Genomic DNA, 24,401 nt, shown 5'->3' with positions numbered 1-24,401 from the left:
CAAAGTTTAGAGTGCAAAAACTTGGTGATCTGAATCCCACTAACACCCTTCGCTCAAGTCACCCATGAGAAGTCAGTGCACGAATTCAGGTCTTTTAAGCAGTAATATTCTAGTCGCTGGGCCCTCCTCTTCCTCAGCTCCAACCTGCAGAGCTGAACATCCTCAGCCCGCTTGAGAGGGACTCAGCACCTGGATGGGTCTGTGTCTCCTCTTCACATCTACCAGCCATTTGCAGACAGCAGCTGAGTCCACCTAAAAGCCACCTGTTACATTTTCTCATAAATGAAATGGTGCACCCATGGCCCATCAGCAGAAAAATAAACAGAAAAAATACTGTCATTCCCTTGCCGCTTTCCTAACCGGCGGGAGGCCGGCCACCCCGCGGGGCCGGATCCAGGCAGGGCTGCCTCTGAAGGGGGTGAGGTCCCACAGCTACAGCCCCTCAGGATTTTCTTCCAAACCATATCACGTGCCATGAAACACAATGGTTGCTCAGGATGGAAGAGATAAACTCCTGTCTGGACAACTAGGTAGCAATTCAATCTTTAAGCTAAGACCTATACTGCAAGACTTATTCCAAGGGCTGCAGTGGTATTGAAAACACTTCACAGGCTCCATCCTGGCCAAACGTGGCTGTCTGCGAACAAGTTTCAGCGTTACTCAGTCTGCAGCACCCTGCTCTAACACACACCATCATGCCTGTAAGGCAGACAAAGGAATGCAGTGCTGCTCCGTGACTGAAAACTTCCCTGGCAGTGAAAAGGGAGACCCTGGTCTCTGAATACCTGCCTGAGGTGGCTCTTCTCAAGATGCTCCATGGACAATGTGCACTCTCTCTCTCTTTTTTTTATTTATTTTTGTAATCATCTCCCCACTACGCATACACAACACCATCCACAGTAACGTTATGGAAAAATGACTACCCTAACTTTAATGTTTCTTCGGCAGAAATGGAGAGGGAAGCAGAGGAGGGTACTTAGGGACCGTCAGAAAAGTAATCTCCTTTTGACGCAACTTGTTCAGGATGAGCCTGATCCTCAGATTCAGGCCCCCTGGATGTACAGGCCAGAAGCATCTGAGTTATTTTAAACAAGCCATGTTGTGCAGTACAGCTTCTACATACACGGCTTCAGCAAGTGGTCTGTCAGGAATGACACAGACTGCTTCCTCACTCACTCCCTTCCCGCGGACAACTCCTCTCCCACGCACCGACACACCGTCCTGCCGGACGCTATGCAGCGCCCAGGCAGGGCAGCACGAGCCGCCCGCCAACATCACACACGGGAGCATGTTGCCTCAGAAAGCAGTTTGGTTGTAAAGAGGAAGCAGAGGAGAAACGTCAGCTGCTCCGCATCCCTGAAGCTGCTAAGCGGCTTGTCAAGGAAGGGGAGAAGAAGGGGAGGTGGGAGACACAATTCACTTGCTATAAATGGCATATGAAAGCAGGAAGGAAAAAGGCTGCAGGATGGCAGACAGACCTCTGACGTGGTTTCCTGGTCAGCATGAAACCAGGCTCCTCAGACCCCAAACTCACAACGAGAGCTGCAGAGCCACATTCCGGTGTCCACAATGCGCTTGGATAGGACTGTGCTGGCAGGGGACTTACAGGGAGCAGGGGTTCACATGACACAACTGACCATCACAACTCTACAACACAGCAAGGAAAAAGCTGTACAGATTTGAAAGAAAAATTCAGGTGGGCTTTCACAAGCCCTACAAGGTTGTAAAACATTCCTGTAGTGCTATCAGGACACAAAGTAGTAGAAAGAACTCTGTATTATGCAGATGAAAGTTTTATTGGTATATAATTTAACATCCTCATACCCAAGGAATATGATCTGAAAGAAAAAACAAGAATGACTTTGACGCAGCAGATGTGTCTTGGACAAAGAAATACTGAAGTACTGGCCAAAGTTTGACTCAGTCAGCTCCAGCTTTCAATACTAGAGCACTTAATTATGCTATCCAGCATTTAGCTCTAGGGCTCTGTCCATCTGGCTCACGCCACTACAATCGAGAAGCTACAGAAGAGCAGACTGCAGCAAACAAGGTCAGTATGTGCCAGCTTCTGTGGAGACATACTTAACAAGCCCAAGGTTGGACTGTCTCAAAAGGGAATAAAGGCAGGGGAGACATTTCTTTGAAATAATAAATACAACAAATTCCTTCAGTGAATCTGCAAACGACACTGTAGACTTGCGTCACTTTACCTTTCCACTTCCCCATCTGTTCTCTTGGAAGAATTAATTGCATGAACTTGGCTGAAGTTTTCTATGGTTTTATTTTATTTTTCAACCCTTGCTGTAATATAGCAGGGGCAATTCATTCAAAAGCAAGCAACTTACTCTTGCGAGTACAACCAAACAGCATAATTCCAACATCCTCAAGCAAGATTTATCTCACTTCTGGGGCAGGATCACCCATTATATCCAGTAGAAGAGTCTCCATCAATACCACCACAACCCCTCGAGTCCAAACTAATCTTCCACTGTGAGAGGGAGGGGATGGGAAGTGAACTAAACCACAAGATGCTTTTGGATGAAGACACAAAGTCAAAACAAGGAAAGAACAAGAGACATCAATTATCTTCAATTTTTACCTTTGTAATGAGAGCTGTAGTACTGAATATTTTCTCCCTTGTTTGACCAGGTTGCTGCTGCTGTGTCTGTAAAATTCTTCTCCCCTTTATTAAGCTTTTCTAACCTCAGTGACCAACATTATATTGTCCAATCTTTCAACTGGTCTTCCTCCTTTATTTAGCTACGTGTTTATGTATATAGATACACAAAAAGGTGTTGTTTTTCTCATGACCCACAGAATTTTGAGGAAGAAGATGCTATCCAAGTCTCTTCCATTTCAACTATTGTTTATAAAGGCCTGCACAAAATTGGGCACACTCCTTTATTTTGTGGTAACAGAACCTTTTAGTCTCACAGTCCAAGATGCTGCTTGTCAGGTCAGATCTACAGCCAAACAGGAAACAAAATTCCAGAAAGGAAATAAACAATCACCCCGAGCTGTGATGTTTTGCAGCTCCCTCTCATTTCATTCAACGAACTGCCATTCTGCCGTGTTCTTCAGTGCAGCACTTAGGAACAAGTAGATAAATGAAAAATACTTCTAATCTACATTAATTATTTGTGTTAAGTTCCACTTGGACAATTTCACAAATGAATAGCCACATTATAGCTGCCAAAGGTAGCTGTAACCCAGTCACTCAGGCACAGACCCAGCACTCCTCAAACAGGGGTGCTCATTTCTATACTGTACCTGTAGGCAGATGATTTTATTGTTTGATTTGATCTAGAATTGCCCTGAAAATTTTGCATGTTTTGACAGAGGTCCCTAAAAAGTTGACAGTACAAGCTGGGTAAATACCCTGGGTCATGCTTTAAAACGGGCACCCAAGTGTCAAGGGGAACTCTGAGCACAGGTCCAGCCTGCTTCAGCCTCTCTCCTCCTTCTCTGTCAGACACGGGTGGTCAGCCCTACCTGTGGTCAACCCACGGTCGAGGCTGCCCTCCTAGCTCACCTTCCAAGTGTTCCAGCTAGCTTCCTTCTGGTCCAAAGCACGTGGCTGGCTACTGCACATCTGTCTGTACAAGAGGGATGTCTTACCACAGCCCTGCTGCCTTGCTGGGCAGGGATGGGTTGCATGGCTGGCCGATAGCAGATACATTGCTGCCTGGGTAGCCCCATGCCCCAAGCAGTGGCCTGGCCCCGCAGCCCTGCCCTGGGCATGTTGTTTGGCCCAGGAGTGAGCAAGAATGAAACTGGAGACATCTGCATGCAAACTAGCATTGCTTTGCCACTCAGGCTTGCAAAGGGACAGCTTGTGGGTTCACACCGATTCACACAAGCTAACAACGATAAAGAATTAACAGCTAATCTTCAGGTGAGCCTCCGAGTCTCCATTAGGAGGATTTTGGCCAGAACACAGCTTATCCAACCTCTGCCTGGGCACCAAGGCTGAATCAAGCCTGTGGCAGCTGTAACAGAAGCCAAAAAATATTGCTGAAGTCATGAAGTAGTGATACTTATTTTCGGCTATTAGCAGAGTAATGACAAGATGATTGCCACAAAATATACTTCAGCTAGAGTGCAATTTGAAAGCAAAGGAACTTAAACCAGTGATTTTAATGTGCCAGGCACAATGAATGCATTTACAACATCTATTAAAAGCAGGTTATGTTTGGGGGAGGGGGTTAATTAAACCTTCACAGGTTATCGTTAGTTTATTAACTGAACAAGACAGTATCACATTAAAGATAATCAATGGAGAATAAACCACAGTCATAAAAATTCATACTATTCATTCTCACAATGAGGGGGGTTTGTCTTTGCCATTAAGACAGAGGTAAAAGCGTAGCAGCATCCCCTGCAAAACCATCATGAAAAGAGGAGTGAAGGATAGGACGGTCCAAAAGGAAAGTCATTCAAGCCATAAGTTTCCAAAAAAAAAAAAAAGATTCAAATTGAAAAGAAATAATCAGTAGTTCTAGAGGGGGAAGAGGAATACGAACAAGCAGTTTTGCAAGCAGCGGAACTAATGAAGGCTGGTTTTCTCCAGCTTTTATGTCATGCAAAGGACTGACTTTCACATTGAAGAAAATGTGAGCTCCAACTGGAGCACTTTTTTTTATTGCGTTGGAACATTTATATGGGATTCTTTCCCCAGTGGATTTTCTAGTGTCTAGTAAAGAACAAGCCTTCCTTCAAATGCAGCAGGAATAGTCTGTTCTCTCCTTTACCTGGCAGCCTCTTTTATGATTTCTGCACTGTGACAATGTAGTTGCAATGGTAGCTGAGTAACAGATAGAAAATTTCTGAATGGCTGGTGTGAGATACGCAGGCATGCCCGCCCCCTGCCCACCCCCTCCCCTGCTATACACACACAGAGCATGCTGTTCCTTAGTGCTTGTTTCGATAAGAAACCAGGCTAAAAATGGTGCTGTCAGAACAATCCATCCTATGGGGAAAATTTAACTTTGGCATGCTAACAGGGTGCAAGACCTCGGGCAGTCTGCTGCAGAGACCAAGACTTCAGGTTCCTGCAGCAATACTTGTTGCAGCGGAAGAGAGCCGATGCTAACTGCTGGGGTACAGGAAGGCCAGGGGAGCTGTGTTTAGCACAGCCCGAAGCAGCAATAAGCTGTGCTGTGCAGCCAGAAGAGGTTTCAAATAAGCATGAGAAATTTATCCCCCCAAAAAAATACAAGGAGGAAAAAAAAAAAAATAAATGCTTGCATTCAAAACTTGAACGGTGCAGAGCTACATAGCTTCCAGGGTAAGAGCTGGGCATGGGAAAGTCAGTGGTCAATCCATGATATATGCTTTTCTTTTTGAGAAATGAATTAACATACATCTCTTGACTATCCTCCTGTACACAACTCTTCACCAAAGAAAAGACCATGCCTATGCCAAGAACTGTCCATCTTTTTCCTGTCAGTAAATAAACAAATCTTCCAGGGAGAAAAAATGGAGCTGGGTAGTACCCGTTCTTTGAACCCACTCCGATTTGCGTGATCAGCATTTAATCATAATTAATCTCTCGTTTCACTTAAAATTAAATTGCCCCTTATCATATCTCAGTAAATACTGGATGCAGTGAAACATGTATACCACCCTAAAAACAGTTTGTCTCTGAGCATCACAGTGCGTTACGGCTGCCTATCCTGAGCTTCATCATCAATAAGATCTGATTTCTGCAATCACAGGCAGTCACAGACCATCCGAAGAGAACAACGCTTGGTAATACCTTTTTTGGAAAAAAAAAAAAATAAATAAAAAAATCAGGCAAAATTGAGCATGCACAGAGAGCCCAGTTTTGCCTTTAAAGCAGGTCCAAACCCTGCGGACACAGAGGAATTTTTCCATGCACCCTGCATATTTCACTCCTAAAAGCGGCCCGATCCTGCAGCCACTGATATACACATCTTCAAGCAGAAGGATTAGCACCTTTTCCCCCCCAGCTCGCCCTCCATCCAGGCCAACTTAAAGATCTTTTCAACCATCGTCAAGCTAACAAAAAAAAATCTTTGAGAAGGCAGGGGGAAAAGCTGCGGAGGCCTGAGCAAGCTATGCATATTTATAGCACAAACACACCGCCCGACGCTCATTCTCCTCAATCACGTGCACACGCTAGCAAGACGGCTCCTCCAAACTTTCTCAGGGACTCGGTCTGAGCGGCTGTAGTTCAAAGTCCAACTGCCTTGGCAGCTGAAAAGAAAGAGAAAACCACGGTGGCTTTGTAAGAATTACAGTGATCCTATTAAAAAAAAATATGTCATTCTCTGGTGGGACTTAACACGGCAGTGCCACGCAGCACTCATTGAATTTAGCCGCATTTCAAGCACACGGCTCCTGGTGTAATTAAACCACAGGCTTAATTAGGTTCCCATCACTATTGCTTTCTTCCTGCGTTCAGCCAAGAAGGTATAAGAAAAGATTGTCCAATACAGATACTGCAATTTAAAGTCTTGAGTTAAGAACACAGTGGGTGTATATCTACTATAAAATCTACCCTAAAAACATGCCAGTTGTTAAACTAAGCAGTGCATTAGAAGCAGTTAGATATAATGAGAATGTAAATGGAAAGTATTCTAGGGAGATATTTCAGCTAAAAACAGCACAGACTGTATGCTATCTTTTATTTTAATCATGCTCTAAGCCCTGCCTTTTTGAACTTTTTATAAATTCTGCTATCTCCCTTTGCAGTTACTTACATATTGGTATATAAATTCAAAGACGAGAAGCAATTAGGAATGAAGCGAAGACTCCCTCTCTTGATGCTAATACATCAAAGGAAGTGAAAAAACCTTCCCCCTGCACACACACTGGGTAACACAGAGAGTTTCTGCTCTTCACAGCCTAATAGCTCAAGTAGTTCCAATCGAGAGTCTGATGTCAGCCTCCGATTACATGGAGATGCCAAGTGATTGGAAAGAGCAGCTTTTGAAAATCCCAGCTCTCCGACTCAGAAGACCACACAACCCTGCAACGATGCTTCTGAAACGCATATGTGTATTATTCACATCAGCTGGTAGTATTTTTTTCCCCCCACTCTGAGCATCGTAATGTTGCTTTTAAGAGTTCCTGGGGTGGGGGGGGTCTCTGCTTGATTTGGGTACAACATGTCTAGGCATGTGTGAAGGAAATGTGTCAGATTAGGGGCTTTTTAAAACAGCCAGCTGTCCCCTGCACTCCATCTCTTTTGCTACCCAGTTTGGAGAAAGGAAGAGCCAGGTGCTGCCTTTAAACAGCAACGCTTAAGAAGTCCGCCTCTGCCAGAACGGAGATGGAGAGGTTGGGACCCGCTCATGGCAGGGAGCAGTAAGGGCCGGCCCCCCCTCTTTTCTCCCCACCTTTGCATACCTCTGCCAGACCAGCCATAACCTGATCCTTGAAACTCAAGCCACAGAACAGGTAAACCTACGTAAGAAATGTCAACAAAGCCTGATCCTGCTGATCCAGCACAGCAGTTGAGTGGCACCGTTAGACTGGATATTTATATTTGCTTCCTGCAAGTCCTTCCCTCAGTCCAAGGACATTTGAGAACTATGCAAGAGTTTTTTGGAAACACTCCAGGCCCTTCATCTTTCATAGAGGGAAATTACCATCTTTTATGCATGCGAATCAACAGGTGAATGACCTCCCCGTGCCCTCAGTAAATTACCAGAGTCTGCTTATTTCTTAATCTCCAGATCTCTCCTGTATCAGCAGGGGAACTAACCAAAAGTAGGAATGGCTCCATTGATTTCACTGCAACACTCATTTTATGCTTCCATATGAACACATACATTAAATTATAAAGGCTTTTAAACAGACGCATGGAGTTTTAAACAGGTTGTGGGAAGTGTTTCTGTTAAACCATCAGATCCAGAGTAAGTTGAAGTCTCTTACAGGCCTGATTCTATCTTCTCTGCAGTTTTACTCCTGTGTAAAGGAGACTTCATTTAAAGGAGTTAAGCCATTTCCACCAGGGTTTCTAATAAAGCCACTGGAGACCCTTGCTTGGCTTTTGAGAATAAGCTGGAAAGAAGTTCCACTAATGATTACGAGATTACACAGCTATATAGCTGCAGTGAGGTGGGAATCCAGCTTTGAGTATGTTTGGATACGAGGCCTTTTGACTGGCAGGCTCTCCATCTAGCAACAAAATCTCCAAACAGTTCAAGCCTGTCACATCAGTTTAAGTACAAGTTGTGGGATGAAAACCAAGGAACTATAGAATGGCAAAGGCTTTCTATACTAGAAGAATACTATTAAATGAGATTCAGCAAAATTTCTGAAGATTTACATCTCTCTAACAAGGAATGGCTTCAGAGGAAAACCACAGCTGCCTGCTATTCATCTGCTACCAGGCTATGCCAGGTAAAGGCTAGTGAGTCCACCTGAGAATGGGCTCTCAGAGCCTTTCCACTGAGAGTCTCACTGACCTCAGTGGGAAAAAGGATTCTACACTCTGCTTTTATCTGCAAAGTGGCCAGACTCTGCTTCCCACAAGCCAACGTGACTGAAGATGACAACTTCCAAAGCATGACACCCCTGACAAATTCTGTCCCCTTACCTTCTATCACGTACTAAATGGATGAGAAATAAGAATCTCTCAAGCCCAGCCTCTGAATGGTGGTGTTCTTCTGTAAAAGCTCTTCTATTGCTATTCTGTAAACAAAGATAAGGAATCCTTCTCCTAAATGATGGTACTCTAGCTAATGTTAGGGCAAGGTGGGGAGGGGATCCTTAAGCGAGCAGGTTTTTCTTCCTCTGTTCCTTTGTTGTTCTGACAGCAGTAAAGGTAAGCAGGAAAGCCGATGCTTGGGCCTCCCGCTGCTTTCGACTCTGCTAACTTGCCATCAGCCCTCTGCGTTTAGAAGACGGGAAGCACTGAGGAAATTCTCCAACTTTCCCACACCCACAACTTGGGTTATTTGCATTCATGGGCAAACTACAGTCAAGCGCAGCAGAGAGGCGAGTTCTCTAACACAAACGAGTATGCAGCAACCAGCACACCACCAAAAAACCACACCTGGCAAGTAAAGCCATAAGCCTTTCTCCTTTTCCAAAAGGCCAAGTGAAGAGGACGTGTCATTCCATTCGGGCAGGTGCAGGACACAAAGCTGAAGGCGACGGATTATTACATCCAGCATACAACTCTGCTTTTCTTTGGAGGTTTTATGCTGTGCCCAACAAGGATTTACCTATTAATATGATTTCAATGTACAAAGGGAGCTCTGAATACATCCTTGTGCCCCATGTCCCCCAGGCTACCTTAGTGTGTACCTCTAAAAGTATAACTACCCTTACACTTTGATATGCTTATACACTATAAAGCACTACCATACAGAGTTAAGGGAAGCTAGAAATCTGTTCTGATTTGTCTCCAACAGTATCCGAGATATTTTTATGTAAATATATCCAACCCATGGAGATCTACAGTTATGCGTCAGCACAACAGAAAATCCATACAATGAAAATTGCACTTTAAATTCTCTAGAATTTTGTGAAGCTGGGATAAAGTACAACACTTAGCTACCCAACTTACACTTGCTTCTGTTTTCTTTCAAGATGGCACCTACTCTTGAGGTCTTCTCTACCTGCCTGAAGATCTCTGCAAGCATGCTCACCAACGGTTTGCCTGGGACAGCCTTGCGATGCAACTGTATCCCGAGATGGAAGCATTAAAGTGTCTAGATTCCATTTCAGCAGCAATTGAGACTTCAGCACATTGAGTCAAGGAGGAGGAGAGGCATTATCTGATGAGCTTTGGGTCCAACATATGTTTTGTAAAAATGGGATTGTGGCAGAAGGCACATAAAAACCTTACAATTGATTAAACATTTCCCTGCAGTGCTCAAACCCCCAACAGAAGAGTGTTATATCAGTGTGTAAAAACAAAACAAAACAAAAAAACCAACCCCTCCCCCCCCCCAAAAAAAACCCCCAAACCAAACAAAATCAAAACAAAACCACCTAAAAAACACCTTGAAAGAGACTAAAAGCAAAAGTGAAACTAGCCAGGCTGTTCTCAGTAACCAACTTCAATCAAACAGAATAAATTAATGCCAAGCCTAAAATGATAAATAATCAGTTCACAGCTGTCTTTTTCATCTCAATACTGACACTTCAGGGAAGAAGAAAAACCTATAGGGGAGCTCACTGCAGAGATCCAGGGGCGTCTGAAGAGCAGAGTAACAGGGGAGATCCCCACACTTCTAAGCAGCTGTATCACTAACTGCAAGCACGTAGGAAAATCGGGAATGGAAAAGTGGAGCAATGAAGATACAGCAGGCAACTGCTGGAAACGATACAGCTTTTAGAAAGATTGGCTACTGGTAACACATCGATGCTTTCAGAAAAAAAAAAGCCTGGAATGCGTGGAATTCTCTGGGATGCCAGGGTGCAAAGAGGATCTCGTTAACTAGGGCTTTCAAAATCTGCTGCCCGGTCATTGACGATTATTCAGAAAGCAAGATGGCTTACATCATCAGTTTCCGAAAAGTACAATATTCCACTTAGACTGCCAGATCTGTAGTCCTCTAGACTGAGAAACCATCTTTCCAAATAATAACTGAGGCACCGAGTCCTGAGTCTACACAAAAATCCAGCACTTCTCCTACATTTCTGTATTACCAAGATAATCAAGCATTTAATAATAAAACTGGGCAGTACTGCACTGCTCAGTTCTCTTGCTGGTAGTAAGAAAACGCTAAGCAACAGCCAGACTGACAACAATCGTGTTATTCCCACATGGTTCTGCTTTAGAAGCAGACCCTGGAGCTGCTCATGATGAAAAGCAGTAAAGTACTTGCGGTGGCAGAAGGGCAAAGTAGTTAGTTCAGGAGCTGAGCAGGAAAACATTTCTCACCCTTGTTTCTCTTCCAGTCAGAGGGTGGAAAAGGATTCATATTTGCAAGACGCTAGCTGGCCAGAGGCTTATAAGAAAGATGAAAGAACAAGCAGCATCTGGGAAGGCAGAGGCGAGGGACCTTGAGTTTTTGAAGATGACCTGCTTGCGACTGCCCAGAATCAGTCCTTTATTGTGCCTAACGAGATTTTCCAATCACGCTTTTTGAACAGTGGCAAGAACAAAAGAGCAACGCATAGGTAAACACCTTTACCAGTAGCTCAGCAGAGGAGTTTAAGTAGTTTTCTTAAAGCAAAGCATACCCAGTCTTGCAAACGTTCACCACTTTGATAGTAACAGACCTGAGAATGTTAAGGCCTCATGAAAATGACAGTGGTAGTGATAAGCACTAATGGCAAAATGCTGTTTTTAATTAATTCCAATTTTCTGTTAATATTCCCTGAACCCAAAATAGATGTTTTATTTAAATACAACAATACATAATTTTCAATATAAAATACATTATTATGGAAAATTTTACAATACACTGTTTTCAAGAGAGCTCCTTTCCTGCTCCCCTTCCCCTCGGTATCATCTCTGTGATTGCCGAGGAATGGCATTCTCGGCAAGGGATAGGGCCAGGGAAGGCCCTCTGTAACCACTGGCTCCAGTAGCTCCCGAGGTGGCGTTGGCCCATTATTTCCTTTTCCTCACCCAGACCGTGCCTTCCTAAGGGAATCTCAGTATCCAGCTGGCTTACGAGGCATGGAGAAAAAGGCCTTCCAATGTCACAGCTCAGTATCTAGGGCATGTCTGGTAGCATTATTCTCAAATCACTGTGCTGCACTTGCTGTTAGAACATCAAGAATGTCTCACTGTGGCAAGATAGCCTGGTAGTTTTAAACTGAGTGCTTAAGAAAAATGCATGAGTGGGCTGCGCTGTTGTGGTGTTAACATACTGGTACACAGTGTCACTTGACACAGGTCAAGGCTCCAAGCAGCCCAGCACCTCCAGACTCCTGGTATGCAACAAGTTCAATGTGACCATTACAAGTCATGACATGGGTGCAGGGGCTGCATGCCTGTCACCAACTTGTTCTATGTGGTGCAAGTCCAAACCTCCAGCCAGTTCTGAGGTAGTCTTAGATGTGCCATTTGGGCTGGACAGCCAAAAGACAGCTCAGAGGCCACCTCATCATTCCCATGTTTGCTGCTGGTCAGCATGCCTTAACGTGATGCTGGTAAGGTCCTGGGCAGACCTGTGACCACCTGTGATTGCTCTGTTGGTTTCAACAAACCAACTGGGTGCAGTGACTTGAGTGAAATACCGTCAGGAGTGAACTGTGTAGGTTCTTCATGCTTAAAACAAACATTAGCATAGTCTTGCTGACAGGAATAACGAAGGAGGAGGTGTCAGCCCAGAAAGGAGAAAGCAAGCTATCATTATACACTACAGTGAGGATGGGCTGCCAGGCAGTTTTATCTGGCCCTTGGGAACACTGATCAGTCTGGAAGCCAAAGGGAGATATTGCTGTGGATGCCTGTGGGTTTGGGGGATGTGAAGAGAAGATGTGCAGAATGGTGCTGTTCAGCTCCACATCCCAGTTGAGATGTTCAGATGTAGCGCTATGCAAATGCAGCTGTGCTGGTCCAACACTGGATGGGCAGGTGGAGCATGCAAAGAAGTGGACTGCTCATGCACATTGGGTTGGTTTCACCTTTAGAGCACATGTAGCACAACACTGCATGGGGAGAAGCGATGAGGACTGGGCGACCTGCCTTCGAGCAGCTATATAGCCGGAGGCAAGGCACACACCTACTGGAGAATGGGTAGTGTCAAAAACAGGCATTGTGGAGGAGCCCGTGGCTGGCCAGACCAAGGGACATCTGCGGCTCTGTCAGCGGCACTGCACTGTACTGTACACAGGGAGGAGGAGGAACAGCGGGCAGATGCAGGGAAGATCCTGACCAAAAATCTCTCCCCTCCCAAAAGAGAAAAGGATTTAAACGAAAACAGAACACCAAAGAAGCGGATTCTGCATTTATCGTCACAGAGGTAAAGCCAGACTCTCTAATTAAGCATATGACATAACTGTGCTGTAATATCAAGGTTTTGCACTGTGATTTGAAAACAAGCCGCACTTGCACAATCCAGAAAGAAAAAAACCATACAGATTAGAAAGGCTAAGCTCTGCTCTCACTTACATTAGTATATACCCACAGTTACTCAGCTCAAAAGACTTACAGATGAGAATGTGATACAAGGAGTTTCATTTCCTCAGACAGTTCTCTCACTACATCGGCCAGAAGGAAGCCTCCTTCTCACCGCAGTTTCCAATCACAGCCCAGCACTCTGTTCTGATTACACACTCGTCTTGATACCACAGAAAGCCTCACTTGGTCTGATCTACAGTTGATGTATATTAATGTATCACCAGCAAAGTCACTCCACAGCTGCCGAGGATGTAGTTTAAATACCGCTGAATACTTAAGGTTTGATTCTGTTAATCAGTACAGCTTCGCTGATCCTGAAAGAGTTACTTGTATTTCCACACCACTCCAAAGGGGAGAAAACCCAGAACACGATTTTTAAAACAGCACATTTTAAAACAGCACATTTTAAAACAGTCCTAGAAGAGGGCATGTTTGCAGTTACCCCGGTGTAAATTCACTTCGGTGTACTCACTGGAGGTACTCGGGATTTAGAGGGTAACAGCAGAAGACAAAAACTAAGCCAAATTCCCCTTTAAAGCTATTGCTTTTCCTGAACCAGATATTAAGGGGACAGGATCGACACCAATCTCTGCTATTCCAGACTTCCAATCCACAGCCCTACCTATCAAAAAAAATACATACTCACAAGCACTTGGGAAGCATATGCACCCGTAAGAGTATGAAATCATTACACTGCTGTGAACGTGAACCATAATCAGCAGAAATCAGCAGCTGTTACGACTACGGAGCCTGTCACCACTTTTATAGTTTGGGTGGAGAAGAAGCAGGATTCGAGCACTTACGGCTCATAACACAAGTCGCATATTGCCTTGATCTTTCTCTCTTCCCCCCCACCACCCCCCCCCCGCCGCCCCTGGCTCTTCAGGGCCACTCTTTAAACAGAAAGAGGTCATTAACCAAACTTCCTTATTTTATGGCCCCGAAAGTTGGCTAACAACGAAGTAGCTTTATTATTTCTACTTAGGAGCTTAAAATTTCGACCGGGAAGTCAGAGACGCTTCTAAGGGGAAGATAAATCTGCCCGGGATGGGGGTCACACCGGCAAAGGGAGAAAACCCAAAGATGCCCGGGGGTCGGGGGATCACCCCCATCCCCACCACCACCGCCGGCGGCCCCGCAGACAGACCTTGGCCCCCTCCCCTGCCAAACCCTTGGCTGCGAAAGATGCGCCCCGAGAGCCCCGCCAGCCACCTCCTTATGTAGAGGCACAAACCACTGACATCATCCCTCCCGCCGGCATCGCCCCGGCGCCCGGCGGCGCCCACCGAACCGACCCGACCCGACCCACGCCACGCCGCGGCCCCTTCCCACCCTGCCGCCCAAAACTTTGCAGGGCGGGTTACCGGGGAGGCGGGGGGGGGGGAAAGTGGCTTCCCCCGCCGGGCTCCCCGGGCTGCGGAGCGCCCCATCCATCACGCCATCATCACCCCGCGGTACTTACGCACTGCCTCCTGCTTGGGGTCGAGGCCGCGCACAGCCCCCTGGAGACCGGCGATGCGGCCATGCAGCGCCCGGACGCGGCGGTGGGTGCCCTGGATGTCAGCCTCGACCTCCTGGAAGAGGGTGCAGGCGTGCCGGGCCACGTCGGAGAGCTGCCGGAGGATCCGCGACAGGGCCACGTTGCTGACCGAGCAGAGGTCCAGCACCATCAGCACTGCCGCCGCCTCCCTCTCCCCGCCGCCGCCGGCCGCCTCCGCGCCCTCGCCCGCCGTCCCCGGCTCCTCCGGCGGCGGGTCCCGCGGCGGCGGCGGCGGCTCCGCTCCCCAGCTCTCCTCCAGCACGGAGGCGGCGGGCTGCCGCCGGCACAGCCGCTGCGGCTCCACGGTCCGCTTGGCGAAGGGCATGGCCGAGCCCTCGGCCGGGGCTCTCCCGGGCTCCCGCGGGCACTGGCGGGGATCGCTGCCCTCCTCCTTATCCTCCTGCTCCTCTTCCTAGCCGCCGCCGCCGCTCCTTGCCCCGCCGCCGTCACTCGCGGGCGGCCGCCGGCGGGCGGCTCATCGCCTCGCTCCTTCCTTGCGCGGGGCTCCGGGGCTGCCGAGCATCCGCCGCTGCCGCCGCCGCTGCCGCCGCCACCGCCGCGGGGAGCCGGGGCGCATCCGCGCCGCCTCGCTCGCTCGCTCTCTCGCTCGCACACCGTCCCGCTCCGGTGCGGGTGTGAAGGGGCGGCCCGAAAACACGGCGAGAGGAATCCCGCTGCCGCGAGGAGGAGCGAGCCGCCCGCCCGGCGGGAGAGCGGCGGGGCGGGGGCGGGGGCCGAGGCCGGGGACCGGGGCGGCGCCGAGACACCGCTGCCGCGGGGAGGCGCTGCCGGGCCCGCCGAGCCGTGCTGAGCCGAGCCGAGCCGAGCCGGCGGGAGAGCCGCGGCCCCGGTGGCTCCCGTCAGGCGGGGGCTGCTGCTCCGGGCAGAGTGTGGCGACTCTTTTCCTCTGCGTCCCGTTCCACCCCAGCCCATCTTCGCTCCATCGGGAGCATGGCTCAGGTGCGAAGAAGGAAAAGATGCGGAGAGGGCTAAAAGGGAACCCAAGTCAGAAAGGCCCAACCTGCTGCAGGAGGCTGGTGACAGCCCACTGGTGTCACCTCTCAGGGGTACGGCACCCTCCGAAGTCAGGTGCACCCTGAAGTCAGAAGCACCTGGGTGCTTCTTAGGAGGTGTTGGGGAAAACTGGGGTCCAGTGAGACAAGGAGCACTGCTCCTGAGGCAGGACAGCTGAGCTTCCTTACATACGGTCCTGAAAGTTGATCATGCCTAATGAGCAGGCATGAAATCTGAACATAAACTGTAAATTATTAGTGGTAAATACGCAGATACCACAGAAAGAGCTACCATAAAAGGAGGGCCGAGCGGCTGCAAATGCAGGAATCCCACAGCTAGGAAATGTTAGCTTAAGTTCGCCCACTTGACCTTAACTTGTCATCCTTGCACACGTGTGTTGCGACACAGCCTGTCATTACATGACCACATACAGGCAGCTTTCAATTACCTCTGGTCAGACAGTCTGAGTTGCAGATATCTGTGCCGGAGAGACCGTTGCTGCCAGCCTGGTGGTGATACCTGCACCCCAGACTCTGCGGGCACAGCGACCTGCTCCCAGGACAAGCTTAGGTCTGGCGGGTGGATACAATTCTTTTCCCAGAGCTCCAAATCTGAGCTGATGAACTTTATGGGCCCCGACGCTGGCTTTTGGCGTAGACAGTTCATGTGCCTTTGCACAGTGCCTGTGGGAAGGGGAACACATCACCGGGCTGAGTTAGCATGGGTCTTTAGCTCAGGTTTCTAACTCAGCTTGAAATGGGCAGCCCCGGCCCTGTGCCTGGAGGGGGAGGAGGGCAGAGGGCCTGTCCCTGTCTGCCCCAGTCTCAGCACCACCTCCCTGCACCTCCTAGGGGGCCTGAAGTTCGGGTGCAACCCAATGGGAGTGGGTAGGGATGTGAGAGCCATCACAGACCCGGGGACAGTGCACAAGCCGTACTAAAAAGTATTTCTTGGACCTCAGTGGAGCTGCTGTTAAAATCACTGGGGCATTCGTACCCCGTACTCCAGAGTTTCCTCCACAGCAGGGTGGCTTTTAGCCCTGGTAATGGAGCACAGACTGTACTTTTCTCCCCACCTGTGGGAGTCATGGCATGTTATTTATAAGCTTATTTATAAGTATTTTAATATTTCACTTGAGATTCATAAAGGGGAGGGGAGGAGTGGTTAAGTTTTAATGCTCCAGAAAGACCAGCAGCCATCCAAACTGGTGCGGGATCACAAGAAAAAGACCACAGGAGTCAAACCTGTTGGAAACGGCATTATAACACTCGCCAGGCAGGGGCAGGAGCTACCTCTGAGGAAAGCGGCTCAGGCCCTCGTCCTGCCTCTCTCTCAGGCCCCCCAGTGAGCCACTGGATCGGGCCATTCATTACAGGTAAAAGCTGCAAGAGGCAGAATTTTAGGTTGTGCCTTACCGCAGCGTCCCAGTTGTGTGTAATGTCTGACCAGCTCAGGCAGGACAGGAGCTGTGCAGCTCTCTTCCTTCCCTTAAAAACAACACCTTGGTTCCTGCAGCGTATCCCTACGCATCCTCAGCAAAGCTACCAGAAGCCAGCCCTTGCTCTTCCTTTACTTTTCCCAGTTTTTTATTACTACGCCACATTACTGTTGACTCCGCGGTCTCTGTCTTTGTCCCAGGATTGGAAAGGTACAGCTCGCCTTAGGGACACTACTAGTCCCATGAGAATTGTGTGACTTCTCTAGGTAGCAGCACAAGATGCACCCAGTGCCAAAGCCACACAAAAGTGAACTTGTTTAAAGGAGACAGGTCCTGCCAAGTCTGTGCATCTCCACCATAGGGAGCATATCTTCACTTCGGAGGTCTCATTGCGTTTCTGTCCTTCCCTCTGTGAGTGTCAACGTTGCCATTTTTCTTAGTTTTTCACTCCAAACAGAACATGCTCCATAGACAGGTAGAGTGTGGGGTGCTGGCTCTTTCACCATGCAGGTGGAGATGACATCTCAGTTCCCTTCAATCAGAATACAGGTCCTATCGCTGGTAACACCTCAACCCAGTCACACACCTAATCTATGTTTTCCATCAGTAATATCAGGTGGTGCAAATCCAATTTAAGCAGCTTCTCAGCTGCCTCTGGGGGGTGTGTGTGTGTGTGTGTGTGGGTGTGTGTGTGGGTGTGTGTGTGTGTGTGTGTGTGTGTGTGTGTGTGTGTGTGTGTGTGTGTGTGTGTGTGTGTGTGTGTGTGTGTTTTCGTTCGTGTTCGTGTTCGTTCAATAGTAGTTGTAGTAAGTGGGCAGCCGTCCCAAAGGTTAACTTCAGCCTCACAGAATGGGTCTCTGCAGGATTTTGAATGCTTAATGTCGGGCCTCAGCTCCCAAGTGCCGCTCAGAGGGGCCTGTCCCTCTGCACTGCCTGCAGGGGCAGCCTAGGGAGGATAGCTTCCCTGGGCTGAAGTCAAACCTCAAGAGCATTCCCCGGGGTATTAATTTGTGAACATATCTACCTGGACCAACCTTCTGCATCACTAGGTTTCAAGAAGTGCTTACAGACCTCAGAGACTGAGACATGTCAGAAGGAATATCAGTCGTGAACAGAGATAAGTATGTGAAACAGTTCCTTATGTATTTATTTATGGCAGGAAAAGCCTCCTGTTGGACTGTACTGCTTTCTTGCACGTGCGTGAGCTGTATTCCCTGTGTTGGTTGCCATAAATTTAGGTTGGGATGCTGCTGTGGACAGCATTGGCTTTCACCCATGGCAGTGAAAGGCTGCAAGATGGTTTGCTTCAGAGACACATACAATATGGGGGTGGAAGAGTGGGCAACAAGGGTAAAAGAAAGGTCCTGCTTGGTCTCTGGTGGTAGGCAGGCACCTGGTCATACCCTATAGTAGCTGCTGTGCAGCTTCCCACCCCACACCATGGCTGTACTCATCCCCTGGCTTGCGTTTGCTGCTGATATCCTTGCTGAGGTGTGGTTTTACAGCAACCCCAGCTAGGGGGTATTTGTGCTGGTGGAGACAGAGGGCAGGACTATTGGCAGATGAGAAGGAATCTGGCTCCCTGCTTCAGTGAGCTGAAGGGAACAGGGAGATGGGATTAGGCAATCTCACCAGGTTTGGCGGGGCTGCTCTGGACGGCTGCAGTATGTCTCGTTCTGCAGCGCCAGAAAGGGAGGAGAGGCTGATGAGTGCTGTAGGCTATTGTCATTTCCTTCTCTTTCCACGGCTGTCAGGAGGATGCCTTTAGGCATCATATTAATGAAGTTGTGGCCTTTTGACCATAATGTGGCATCTGTCATCGCTGGTGTTAACCTGCCCCCCCTCCCCCCCTAGCCAAGTATATCGCTTATTTATTCTCAGCAAAGACGTCACAGACAGAACATTACCAAACCTGTACCCACTTAGGCTAGCAAAAAGTATCCGTGTTCGGAAACTCCCTTCAAGGTTCAGCTGCCATTCTGCACTTAGACCCGACAGTGATGTTCGTTGATCACGCCAAGGCCACACTAAAGGTAAAAGCCCATAAGGCAGGAAAGTAGCAGAGTCAGGGCAGTTCACTGGGAGTCTGGACCTGCTCATTTCAGACGCTCAGCCCTGCCAGTTTGTTTCAGCAGGAACATGTTAAGATCATGTCCAAAACATGGGATTTTTAGCGGGGAAATACTTTTGCGGAAGAGGTTTCCTGGGTTTGAACGGCTTGGTCAGGCAAAAGGCTGGTAATTCAGCTATCGACAATATGTCCTATGTTCCCCAAAAATGCTCTTCTGTTTGGGGTACAGAGGTGATTTCGTCCTTCAGTATGATCTGGCCTGTGAAGGCAACACTGCTAACGCACTGAGGGACACATCATCTTACTTCTAGTTCCTGCTTCCATATGACTTTATTGGAACAAACAGCTACACAAGCGTTCACAAACCATGCGAGAGTCTGTGAATCTCTTCTAGGAGCTGCTTCACGAATAGGGATGGATAGGTGTAGATATGGATATTCCCTGTTCGCCCTTGCCCCCGTGATCTCTCACAGTACTCACAAATCCACTGTTGCTACCCGTTTGCCATCACCACTAACGCTGTGCAGACTGAATTTTCTCTTGCCCTACCGGCCTGGCCACCCTTTTTCCTCACTGCTCTCAGCAGAGCTGTTTCCCTCGCACCTCCTGGTGAGGACACGTACGGGCATTAGAGCAGCTAGTGTTTCTCTGAGTTAATCCCTCTTTCCTGTCCAACTGCATTTCCCTAGATGCTCGTGTGCTGTCACCAGCTTACGCTGATTCAGCCCGCTGCTGATGGTTGTTAATATTTGTATTACCATAAACCTTTTCACTCTTAAGCTATGGCCCCACTGTTTTAGCCACTGGTTTAAGTGGGGGAAATTCAGGGCCTGCAGGAGTGCCTGTACCTGTAGCAAAAGGAATAATTGGACTCCACACGGTGCTGCAAATCATACAGTGCAGGCACAACAGAATTAAAAAAACTGCAAGCTAACTCCCTTTCTCCAAACTCTCTTAATTATAGTTGTTATAGAGTTTACTTGTAATCAGAGTAGGGATGACATTTCAAACTGAAGAGGGGTTATTAAATTGACACTTCCTCTAAAATGTGCCTGAAGTCAAGGCTGACATGCTAATTGAATTTTATTAGTAAGAAACGTCTGTTTTAATAAGGAAACTTCCTTATCTCTCCAGCAAGTTTGTGTTAAGTGCACACCTACTGAATGTTTTCCATCAGTACTACCTGGCATTGCTAGTCAGAAAAAAAATCCTCATTGGAGCATCCCCCAGAACAGCGAATGCTGCAATTTCCTTTGATATCGATATTAGTTTTGCATTCATACATCCCATTGACTGCTAGCACTGGGAGATGTCAAGGAAGAAAAAAAAGAAAGAAAGCTGTTTAAATACCACTATCATTTAAGCCTTTAAAAAAATAATGGTTAAGAATGTCAGTCAATCGAAGACCAAATCAAAATGCAGTTGGGAATTGCTGGCAATCTTCAGGGTCCCCCCAAAACCATTAAACAATTCCAACTGCTCTAATACGATGATTGTAAGCATCCACACTGTTGTCCTGGAGAATACTGATTCCCATTTTGTCATCTCAGAAGAAGAAAGTTATGTAGAGGGCATTTATGATGCCTTTCCTAGACTCCGTACCAGAACACAGCACAAGAGAGTAATTGTGCTGCTGGAGTGACCTCCAGCTCTGAGCTGGACTTCAGGGAAGCTCAGCTCTACCCGGTGGGCTCTGCTGCCGTGTGTTAGGAAAGGGAAGGTGGGTACTTCTTCAGTTGACAAAGTTCTCAAACTAAAGTCAGGGTCTATTTTATATGTGAGAGCTGTGTTGAGGGAAGCATAGGGCAAAATTGCCAGTGACCTCGGCTGGAGCGCAATGAAGCCTGTCTCCAGCCTGTGCAAAGGAGTGGTTAATTGGATCTCTATTGGGAGATCCAATTGGGAACCAACCAATTGGGAACTTTCAGGGTGATAAAAAGTTAACAAAGGTGGTTATGCCTTAAGAAACCATCATGAAAGGGGAGGCAGACAAAAATAAGCTGTCCTTTACAAAGAAATGTAATCCACTCCAGGGAAACAGGAGGGAGAAAGAAGATGCTTTACTTCCAGTGTGAGATCCAGCCACCCTCTTTGTTGCTCTGACTTCTTAATTACACTTGATTTGATAGCAGTGGGGGTTTAACCTGCTTGTTGTGGGTATTTTCACTGTTCTCTTTAATTTTGCCTGCTGGCATCAGGCACTTTGTGCACATCAAGCCAAGTCTGCAGTCTTGATTCAGGACTCAGCTGAACTCAGACAACATTTTGCCTGTATCAGGACAGTGGGAGCAACGCTAGTCTCGAGAAAGGAAGATTTATCGGGAACAGAAGGCAAAAACCCCATCATCCACAGATGATCATTTGTTCAATATTAACAACACGCGTTTTACACTTCCCAAAATAATTTGTCACGTTGCTGAATGCACGCTGAACCTGTTCTAACTCTCTATCATACAGTTGAAATGTGGAAGTAATTTCAAGTTTCTGTACTCTGGTGTCAATCCAGCTTGCAGCTCATGTCACCAAGTCAAGGCCAGTAAAATGTCACTTGCATCCCTTATGCTCCTGGTGAGGAGCTGAGGAAGGAGCTACTCTGGGAAGGGCCAGGTCAGGTCAGTGCCCCCACGCTTCCCACTGCTGCTCCCAGCAGGGAGGAACTTTGATTTGGTCGGGTGGGTGTTTGCCTCGCCTGTACCTTTCTGTGTTCTGGCATGACCTTATCTCACTCGGCCCTGGGTGCTGCTTGGAGAGCCTGGCTCGCTAAGCAAGCTGCAGCTTTGCATGTCTGAGAGAAGCAGGTCTACATCGCAGGTTTCCTTGCAGCGCCTCATGCCAGCCATCCCCTGGTGGTTTTAGGGAAGCTCCTGCCGTTGGGCTCACTGATGTGGATGCGAGCAGAGGAAGAGCGAAGCAGGCTGGTTTCACTCTTCCAGACTCGTGAGGGAGAGTGTGTTAGGGTATTTCAAGCTCTGGCCTGCGGTGTGCAGGCCATATTCCGTCTTGGTGTGGGCAGGAGTTGAATTTATCAGAAAGCCCATGCTCCAGGGGCCGAAAATATCAAAAAAGGGAGCAAATCAGGTTTGAAGACCACTGGGGCAAGTAAATACAAAAGCTCATGCTGCCCTGCACGTAGTCTTTCCAGCTGTATGATTTCCATTATGAATATAAGCCTGTCTGCCAGGAGTAAGTCTTTGATTTTGAAAGAAATCAAAATAACAAAAGATAAATAATTACTTAGTAGGTGGGCTAATTCCTTCTTCCACGTCTTTGTCCACAACGGAGACAAAAAGCGTAGCTTTACGCTCAGTGGCTTGGCAGTGCTTCCAACCCTCCACCAACAGAAGGGAAAGGCACCCCAAACATTCATATTTTAACTCTCACTGTCAAGCCGCGAAGGCTGGCTTGTACCCTTGAGCAGGCTGAATAGTTCCTCCACGTGGCAGTACTGGTGCTGGAAGCAGAGGCAGTAGTCCAGCTTTTAAGAAGGATCTTCATCTGATATAAATAATTTTTAGTTGGAGACCACTTGTGGTCTCATCATGGCCAGTCAAATCAGCTTCCTGTTTTGTTTAACCTACAAGTAATACTTTAAGTGCTCTGAAAATGCACCATAATAGGAAAAGTCTGACAAAGTAAGTGATTACCGTTTCAAAGGAAAACAGAGTTTACAGAAGCATAATTAGTCATCTGCTCTTAAACCAGAAAAATATGGTAGAGAAGTTGAAAAAGGTATCTTTGGGGTTTTAGAGAGATACAGAAACATGTTAAATAATGACAGAAACATGTCATTAGAGTCTGCATTTATTTTAAGGATAAACAGAGCTATTATACAGTTACCCACCTTTATATCTATTCTTTCTGTATTCTGCCTAATGGGCTCTGTTCCTTGTGTACAGAAAAAAACCAACCCAGCCCTATCCTGTTTACAGTTGAGCTGCAGTATACTTAAAATTATTACTTCAGATTTTCTACATTAAGTCTGTCTGCTGGCAAGAGGAAAACCCTCTCATATTATCTAATTATGGCTTCAAGCAGCACTAATGAAGAAGTTGCGCAGGCTGGGGCCTGTTCTCTCTTCTCTGGAGGCGTCGACAGGGAGTCTGTGGTTGTGGTCGCACAGGAATGGGGAGGGAGGCTGGGACTGCCAGGCACAGCAGCCTGCAGAGGGAAGTGCAGCACTCAAGAGAGCAAACGTGGAGCCAGGTCCACATCCCCGACGTAGGATTGCAGCCTTGATTCATAAAGCTGAGACCCCCATCAATGGCTCCATCCCTCTCTGCCTCAGCTGGGATGTGTCTTGGAGGCGGCCGGGCTGGGTTGGGGATGGAGCCCTCCATGCTTCAGAAAGGTGAGGCGTGCAGCTGTGCCAGCGCAACAACCGCAGCACGTGCCTACACGCGTATTCATAGAATCACAGAACGGTTAGAGTTGGAAGGGATCTTAAAGATCATCTAGTCCCAACCCCACTGCCATGGGCAGGGACATCTCCCACTAGACCAGGCTGCTCAAAGCCCCATCCAGCCTGGCCTTGAACACTTCCAGGGATGGGGCATCCACAACTTCTCTGGGCAACATGTTCCAGTGCCCCGCCAACATCACAGTAAAAGATTTCTTCCTAATATCTAATCTGACCTCCCCTCTTTCAGTTTAAAACCGTTACCCCTCATCCTATCACTGCACTCCCTGATGAAGAGTCCCTCCCCATCTTTCCTGTAGGCCCCCTTTAGGTACTGGAAGGCTGCTATCGAGTCTCCCCGGAGCCTTCTCTTCTCCAGGCTGAACAGCCCCAACTCTCTCAGCCTGTCTTTGTAGGAGAGGTGCTCCAGCCCTCTGATCGTTTTCATCGCCCTCCTCTGGACTCGCTCCAACAGGTCCATGTCCTTCTTATGCTGGGGGCCCCAGAGCTGGCAGTGGGCTGCAAGCTGGGGCGAGGAGCTGCTGCCCAGCTTTGGGAAAGTCGTGTCTGGTTGGTGGTGAGACTGAGGTATATATCCCCTGGAATTAAATGCATTACCTATACCAATGTAAAATAAGGCAAGGTCAGTGGAGACTCATGCTAGACAAGCCAGGATATGCACTCATAGCAAGGACTGAAGCATGGCGTGAAGATCAGTGGGCTTGCTAGTTTAGTATCAGCAGCAATTTAGCTGTAAAACCCACTGTAAAAGTAAAACATAAAAGTCACAGCTGAGCTCCATGCTGCCATTCCTGACCTGTTACAGATTCCAAAGCTATTTTAAGGTTAGCTGTGCTAATTTTATAAACACTGTTGAAGCCG

General features: G+C 47.8%; 1 protein-coding gene across 1 annotated transcript in view; it reads right to left on the bottom strand.

The window, feature by feature from the left end:
* NHS (NHS actin remodeling regulator) overlaps positions 1-15,111 on the bottom strand; it is a 263,625-nt gene extending 248,514 nt beyond the window's left edge. Inside the window, exon 1 of the mRNA XM_054188173.1 lies at positions 14,523-15,111. Within this exon, the coding sequence (XP_054044148.1) occupies positions 14,523-14,925 (403 nt within the window). The 5' untranslated portion in view covers positions 14,926-15,111. The remainder of the gene's footprint in view (positions 1-14,522) is intronic.
* Positions 15,112-24,401: the final 9,290 nt, after the last annotated feature.

This window comes from Rissa tridactyla, chromosome 1, assembly GCF_028500815.1.
Source record: "Rissa tridactyla isolate bRisTri1 chromosome 1, bRisTri1.patW.cur.20221130, whole genome shotgun sequence".
In the NCBI taxonomy this organism is placed as follows: Eukaryota; Metazoa; Chordata; class Aves; order Charadriiformes; family Laridae; genus Rissa; species Rissa tridactyla.
Note: the sequence above shows the minus strand (reverse complement) of the source record. Positions and strands in the feature narration are given on the sequence as shown.